This window comes from Lissotriton helveticus, chromosome 12 (genome assembly GCF_964261635.1).
Source record: "Lissotriton helveticus chromosome 12, aLisHel1.1, whole genome shotgun sequence".
Lineage (NCBI taxonomy): Eukaryota > Metazoa > Chordata > Amphibia > Caudata > Salamandridae > Lissotriton > Lissotriton helveticus.
In genome coordinates, this window is record NC_136073.1 from 91,086,042 (window position 1) to 91,094,267 (window position 8,226).

The 8,226-nt window shown below is 43.6% G+C and overlaps 1 protein-coding gene across 1 annotated transcript in view; it reads right to left on the reverse strand.

The window, feature by feature from the left end:
- Positions 1-7,708, reverse strand: part of LOC144797910 (extracellular calcium-sensing receptor-like) — a 48,463-nt gene extending 40,755 nt beyond the window's left edge. The window contains exons 1-2 of the mRNA XM_078668712.1: positions 7,434-7,708; positions 1,602-1,893 (exon numbers count right to left, since the gene is read on the reverse strand). Of these exons, the coding sequence (XP_078524838.1) occupies positions 1,602-1,893; positions 7,434-7,708 (567 nt within the window). The remainder of the gene's footprint in view (positions 1-1,601; positions 1,894-7,433) is intronic.
- Positions 7,709-8,226: the final 518 nt, after the last annotated feature.

The window sequence follows — 8,226 nt, forward strand, 5'->3', positions numbered from 1 at the left end:
AAATGGTTTTCAGAAGGCACTGACCCTTTCTGCAAAAACTCTAAGAGGAGAGGGTTTATGACCCACTGAACAGAAACTCTATGCATCAGTAGCACATCGTTTACCTTTTCAATAGCACAGCGATGTTTTTAGGGGGTTTCATAACCATCTTCACAAACTCTGAGGAAGCTGCGATCTGCCAGATGCCTCAAGTCCTGTAATTTTATTCATCATGCTGATAAATTGGAATTTTACAGAGAGAGCTCTGTTTGCCAGGCTCCCTTCGGAAAGCAACCAGCAACACAGTGTGCTGGAATAACACCAAAGGAGAGAGCATGAGAAGAGAGAAGATGGAAGGTTGAGTGGTGGGCTTGAAACTTAAAAGGTATTGACACAATGTTAAGAACATAGGAGAAGAGGGAGGGGAGTGACAAAATGAGTGGAAATTTGAAGAAATAAAATAGAGGAAGAGAAGATAGTAGGGCACCTATAATTACAGACCTATCTATGTTCCTTTTTTATGATTACTGCAAATGCTTTGGTACTGGATATTGAATTAAAATGTATGTTACGTAGCAGGTGACAGTCATGTACTGGGGTCGTATACGTGGTACATTTAAGCTATGAAGATTTTTATGTCACTATTTCTTGAGAATTATTTTCCTTCTTCGATCACCAAAGACTATCTAGTTCACCCTTCTCTATTCGCACGCTCCCCTTGGGACAACCAGTATGACTCTTATTAATTGTTAGCTAATCAAAGTTTACCTAGAGGCAATGAATACATAAATTGCTTAGGTTAATGCATATCCTGAGCTCTACCTCAAAATGGTGAAGCTCCAACCATGCTTAGCCTCTGATTAATGGAAGGTGGAGCTTCCAACCCCTCTGTCAGTGGGTAATAAATGCAATGTCCCATCTGCCGCAGAGACGATATAATTGATGTGCTGGGAGGTCTGGCTTCTTTAGGGTGGTCCTCTAGAACCATATTTTCCCTACATAATTTGGATGTGAGGGTTGGAGGAATATCTCAGGAAAAATCAGCATCTGTCACATTATCAAGGAGGAAACCAGGGCTATTGTTTGTTTTCTGAAGAACAAATCACCTTCTCTTGTGGCTTATTTTCCAGAAAGTATAAAAGAAAAGCTGAGTGGGTGGCCATGACATTGCAGCTTGTTTGCTATTCATTTCTAACAAAAATGATTTCCCTGTGTTGGTTGAAGCTTTTTTGTAAGAAATGAAACTATGGTACTAAACTTGAATTAGGGTGAGCTGCCTTCAGCAAGATGGGCGGATGTGGAGTTCTCTCTGCTATGACGACCTCAGCATTTTATTATTTCAATCTAATGCCTGTAAATCACCTTTTTTTACGGAGTTTTATATAGCGTGAACTTGACCTGGTATCGGGTATCAGAGATCTTTACATAGCACCAGTTGCGTTACTTGGCGACACATTAATTATTTGTTAGGCACTGGGAGATTAAGTGATTTGCCCAGAATCACATGCTGTTCAGCATCATTGCCAAGACTCAAACCTGGTTCCCCAGATTTGAGGTTGACTGCCCTTGCCGTTAGGCCAACTCGTCTCCCCAACTCCTCACCTTTATGTCCTGATCCTTACCTGAGGATACTTGTAAAGGCCAAGCAATCTGGCCATCGAAATGGTGTTAGTTGAACTGTAGTCTCCCACGATGCCTGCCACTTGAGCCTTCATTTGGCACATGTAGTTTGGAACAGACTTTTGTTTTTGAGTCAGGATCCACAAGGTGCCCTCCAGGGCCTTTGATACAACAGAGCAGGTGTCAAACAACCACAATCCCAGGGTGACGTTTGGTAAGAGGTTGACATTCTTATTGATCTCCTCAATAGCAAACACCAATGTCTGGAACCACTGGTAGTTCTGGGAGGCCAACCTGTGGAGCATATTGGGTATTTAGATTAGACACTTACAGTAGTGGAAGGCAATGGCTTCAAGTCTTTCTAGTCCTTCACTGCCCAGACTCCATCTGTGTCTTTGCCCTCCAACATTATATGATTTTTTAAATTCAGTTAGTGATTTTACCCACACTGCAACTGGAGGAAATCAGTTAAAAACATTACAGAAACATTATCCATAAAACAGTTAACACGATACTGGACAGATCCCACCAACACTCCCTATGTCATGTACCTTTGTTCTAGAATGGGAGCTCACTGATTTACTGACCCCTTCTTCTGCTCTGTTCCTACCTCTTTTATAATTTTGGGTTTCGGAAGGAATATTCTATTTCATTCTATGCACATTTATAAAGTGCATGGCTATCCATAGGCATCCCAGCACTGGCAGCGCAACACAGACTATGTTCAGGGGGAAATTATTTGTTGAACAGCCAAGTTGCTATGAGTTTGCGGAACCTAAGTTTGTTGTCTGTGAGTCTCATTGTGAGAGGGATGGTGTTCCATAGTTTGGCTACATTGTAGCCAAAGGGCCGCCAACTCTTAGAATGGAAGAACGCTGGCCAAGCAGGCATTGGTGGATCAGAGGGCTGAGTGTGTTGTGCATGGGGAGATCAGAGGTCTAAGCATTAAAGGGCCGTATCTTCAGAGTGCCATATGAGCAATCTATAGGGCGTTAAATGTGACCTTCTCTTCGATAGGCAGCCAGTGGACGGTGCTAGGGCCTGCTGGGCAGATTTGCATCTGGAGACATTAAGCAGAGCTCAGGCTGATTCATTCTGAACCATTTGCAGCTATTTGTTAACAGTTATTGGCACTCCTAGATATATCCAATTCTCGTAGTCCAAGCGGGAGAGAATTAATGCCTGGACCACGAGTGGAAAAGAAGGGGAGCAGGTGTAATATTTTGCAGAGTCTTCTAAGGATTTTCATAGCAGCAGAGGGATAGCCTTGTGGACAAGGTTTCCATGCATAAAGATGTGTCCAACCATACCCCCTGGCTTTTCATAGCTGCCTTGGGGGAACATGCCTTATCAATCTAGCCAGCCTAGGTCCAACTAAGGATTTGTATTGTTGCCTAGTACTATGAGCTCTGTTTTCACCACATTTAGTTTGAGGCAGGATTCTGCCATCCAGCCTGCTACTCTCTCCAGATAAGGTCCCAATGTGGGAGATTAATGTTCCCATCATTGGGTTACAGAGAACACCAATTGTTTGTCATCAGCATACAAAACCATGCATATACCATATCTTCAAAAGGATGCAAATATATATTAAAGAGCTTTGGACTCAGAAACAAGCCCTGTGGTGCTCCACACTTCAATTGGAATATGTTAGATGAGTATGATCTATCAAAGACTTGAAAAGTCCTGTCCTTCAGGAAGGAGATGAGCCATTTAAGTGCCGGTCCATTAATACGTGCCCTGTTGTTTCTTTTAATGAAGATGTCATGGTTCACCATGTCGAATGCTGCACTGACGTCGAGGAGTACGATGACTGCCATGTCTCCTCAGGTCAAGCAGCATTTCTGACTCATCTATTACAGGTGAGAGGGCAGTTTCTGTGCTGTGTTTAGGACAAAACCCCATCTGGGTGGGATGCCGTACATTGTTAGCTTGTAGGAAGTTAGGAAATGCTGGTTAACAAGTTTCTTTAAACTTTGCTCAGACCAGCGAGTAACAAGATTGGTCTGTAGTTTCCTAGACAGAGGGGATCCAGTTTGGGTTATTTTAAGGGGCTTTGACCATGGCATGTTTTCAGGCGGGGGCACTATTCCTTTTGCAAGGGATATGTATTGGCCATTTCTAGCATAACCAGAAAAGTGAGTTCAGCCCCTTTAGAAAAAATGTGTGGTGGGGCCAGATCAATTGAGGAACCTCGATTTACTGAATAAAAGTGTAAAATGATGGAAAGGACCGGGTCTTAAGTCTTTGTTACATTTGTGGAATCTAAGATAAATATCTGTGATTTTTTTAGAAAGTATTTTGCCAGGGGAGAGGTGTTGCTCTGAATGGTACTTGGATATAAAAAGCTTTCTGTAGCCACTCACAGTTCTTGAACTGAATTTATTGTGTGAAGATCTGTTTTGGAAGTTAGCTGTATTTCTAAGCGTTCATAATTAAGTTTGTTCCATGGTCGATAAGTGGATGCATGAATCATCCAGTAAACAGTTGGTTCTGTCTTTTAAAGGTCGCAATGGTGGATCTTTAATAGATCATATTCTGATATCTACAAGTATTCAGCCCCTCTTATTAGGATTTATAATATTAGAGAGGGCTTTCAGCGACCATAATGCTGTGTGTGTGCATTTGGGAGGCAGCATATTGAGAAGGCAGGGCAGGGTGGTAGAACCAGGCACCCTCAAGCTTACTGATGGTAGGCGCCGCCTTAAATGGGCCCAAGTAACTCCAACCCCGTTTTCACGAAAAGGTACGTGAATCTTGTGCGGTAGAATTTATCTACTGTGTGGAACCTGATTCCACCGCCAAGGGTATTCTAAATGCTTTTAAAGGAATTGTTTCCAAGGTGGGGGCATTGTTATCAGTCCCGGTACAAATAAGGCTGGTTGACAACCCTAAGTGGTTTGATCCATTATGCTCCAAAGCTGCTAGTGATTTAAATGCCTTTCTGAAAGCGAATCTCAGGAATCAATCTCAGATTTGCACTCTCCGTATTAATTATAAAAAGATATTGGCTAATCGTAAGTCGGAACTGAAGGAGGATACTTGGCGGGAACTCCTAGATCCTTCCACATTACGAAGCAGCTCTAGATTCTGGAGCAATGTTAACAGACCGCTCTTTGAAAGGTACAGACCAGAGGATTTGGGCACTAATATAACAGAAGAGGAATGGGTGTCTCATTTCAGTTGTATTTTTAAAAGTGCCTCAACCTAACCCCGGTTGCAAACGAGAATTCAGGAAAATGACGCGGTTGTATTCACTCGTAGAGAAGTGAAGGAAGGTATTCTTAGTCTCTCGTGTAATAAGCCACCTGGCCCGGACGGCATTCCACCGGAACTTTTCATATCTAATCCCTCTCTCTGGGCATCGATTCTGGTGGCAGTTCTTAATGCTGCGGCGAAGGAAGGGTGTCCAGAGTCATGGGGTATCTCCACAATCGTACCTGGTTTTAAAAAGGGTGATCGTAACAGCACTATGAATTATAGACCGATTTCCCTTATCGACTCCGTGGTTAAGGTTGTCGGTGGAGTCGTTTTAAATAGATTGGCAGCCTGGACGGAAGAAAATAAGATTCTTTCTGATATTCAGTATGGGTTCGGCCCAGGCCATTCTACTTCAGCGCAATGCCTCAACCTCTATCTGATCCTCGGAAAGTACACTGTTGCCTGCCAGGGGAAGATCTACATGGTCTTCATGGATCTCTCCTCCGCTTTTGACTGTGTCAATCGGGGGAAGATGTGGCAGTCCATGAGGGCCATGGGGGTGGAGGCAAACTTGGTAGACTTTCTGATGGATCTCAATAAAGACACCAAGGCAAACCCAGGACCTGAGGGTCTCTAGGGACTTTAGTACAGAAAGGGGTGTACGGCAGGGGTGCATTCTAGCCCCATTTCTTTTTAACCTTTATATCAATGATTTAGATAAGATCCTGAGAGAAATGGGGGCTAACTTCCCATTTGTGAGACACAGGGGACTGCCCGTCTTGCTTTATGCAGACGATGCAGTTCTCCTGGCCCGCACCCCTGAAAGCTTACAGATTCTGCGCGACACTTTTTGTAGGTTTATGGCCGATCATGATCTGGCCATAAACAATTCTAAATCCTACGTAATGCAAGTCAGGCTGCGCCCCAAGAAGCAGTACTCCTTTAAGGTGAACGGAGAAAAAGTACCTATAACATCAACTTTCTCCTTCCTGGGTGTCTTATTGGATGACCGCCTGGAATGGGGTCCTCTACTTTGGAAGAAAAGGGGGGAAGTGTCTAGTACCAATGCAGCGATTGTTAACTTCGCCGCAAAAATGGGCAAGTGCCCGATTGCGGCAATGATAAAAATTTATCAAGCAAAGAGTGTAGCGATTGCCAGTTATAGTAGCAAATTGTGAGGGTATTCAGGTCTGGAGGGTATTCAGGTGCTAGAAAATAACTTTTTAAAACAGCTGTTGGGGGTTCCTAAAGGGACCTCGAACCTAATAGTTCACGAAGAGACTGGACTAACATTTATTGGTGACATTCTGGCCATGCACCCATTGCTTTTTTGGCTCAATTGCTGGCTGAATGAGGATCTCGGCCTTCTCCAAAAGTTAATGATAGAAATTTGGAGCCTGGATCACATGATTGAAATACCTTGGGTAAAATACCTAAAGGGCTGCTTTGGAGAGTTCGGCCGCCCGGACCTCTTTTTAAGACCTGATTGTACCACTAGATCAGATGTGGCCTATGTGAAGCAATATTTTATTTTGCAAAAAAAAACTAAAAAGAGATGGGATGGAATTGTCTAAAAACAGCGTCCGTAAGTACGTGATGCTCAAGTCCACTCCAGATATGGATCATACCTGTCATGGCCTTTGTCGCTCACAAGCGTTTTTTACTAATTAGGTTCCGACTGGATTATTTCCATCTTTTACTTGCCGAACCTAATGGGTGTCACAAAGGACAAGTGTTAGCACCCTGTGGCTGCAACAGTCTGTGTCCACAGGATCTACTGCACTTTGTGTTTTTTTGTAGTTTTTATGATGCCCCCCGAAAGGGCTCTTTTTAAAATCATTTTTAAAAAAAGTTACATTTTAGTCAGGTTGGCCCGCTCTCTATTTTATGCAATTATTAAAGCCAGATTGTATCCCATTTGTGGTTTGTTTTCTGAAATCTTCCTTAAGGTACAGAAACTATGTGGATCCCTAAAAATTGGTTGATGTATTTTATGAAGTGACTTTTTAAACCTCAACGATGTTGTGTTCATAATTATTTTTTTTTATTTGCTGTATGTATTGAGATATTTGTATAATATGCCTGGATATGTATATTTTTGCTTTTTATATTTTAAAGAATGAATTGCAAACTTGTATGGTTTTCTATGTAAACCGAATAAAGTATTTTGAAATGGATGCATGAACAGTTGTATTAGGTTTTTTGTTTTTTGTTGGAAAGCAAGCAAATGGTGGTCTGACCATGTGACTGGAGTACCTGTTTGAAAGGTAGCTAGTTTTGGATTTGCAAAAATGACATCCAGGATGTATCCAGCAATGTGTCTGTGTTTGTGGATGATCTAATGTAGGTTCAGTGCGTCTAGGCCAGTGATGCTTGTCTTTGGATTGTGCTACTAACACTGGCCTCGAGTTTGCATGCCATTCTCATCCCACCCTCGGCATGTCAGCTAGTGGGGCTGCCACTAGCTTTGAGCTTGCGTGCTAATCTCATCACACCCTCAGATGTAGCTGTCGTTGGGTATTATTGGCACCGGCCTCTAGTGCCATGCTCATCCCACCCTTGGATGCAGGATGTTGATACCGATGGGTGCTACTGACACTGGCCTCAAGCTCACGTGCCATACTCACTCCAACCTCATATGTAGGATATGGCTGCTGATGGGTGCTACTGGTTCTGACCTCAAGCTCGCTTGCCATGCAAATGCAAATGCAACCCTCGGATGTAGGATGAGGCTGCCAATGAATGTTATGGACACTGGCCTCACGCTCATGTGCCGTGCAAATCCAACCTCTGGCTGTGAGATGAGGCTACCAGCCTCAAGTTCACATGCCGTGCTCATCCCACCCTCCACTGTAGGATGGGGATGGCGATGGGTGCTACAGGCACTGTCCTCATGCTCACATGCCATGCTTATCCAAACCTTGGATATGGGATGGGGCTGCTGTCACTGGCCTTGAGCTCACGTGCCATGCTCACCCAACTATTGCATGTAGGATGGTGCTGCTTGCACTGGCCTCGAGCCCCTGTGCCATGCTCATCCCACCCTCGGCTGCAGGATGGGGTTAGGACCAGGGGACCCCGGTAGGGTCATTAAGAGTGCAAGACTCAGAGCACGATTAAAGACCATTGTCATTGCATTAGTTCTGTCTAGAGTAGACTACTACAATGGCGTATATCAAAATCTGCCCAAAAATATTTGAATACAATTCAAATCTTTCAAAATTCAGCAGCCCATATGCTGATGAATGGTTCTAATCTATGGCGTGGCCTTACAAATCCTTAACAGAGTGCACAGGGTACCAGTAAAAAAGTGAATAGATTTCAAGGGCCAATGCATGGCCGATAGAGCACTCCAGTGCCTTAAACCCATCCATCTTAAAGATAGATTCAGATGGTATCAACCTGGTAGGACTCTGCGCACTAGCT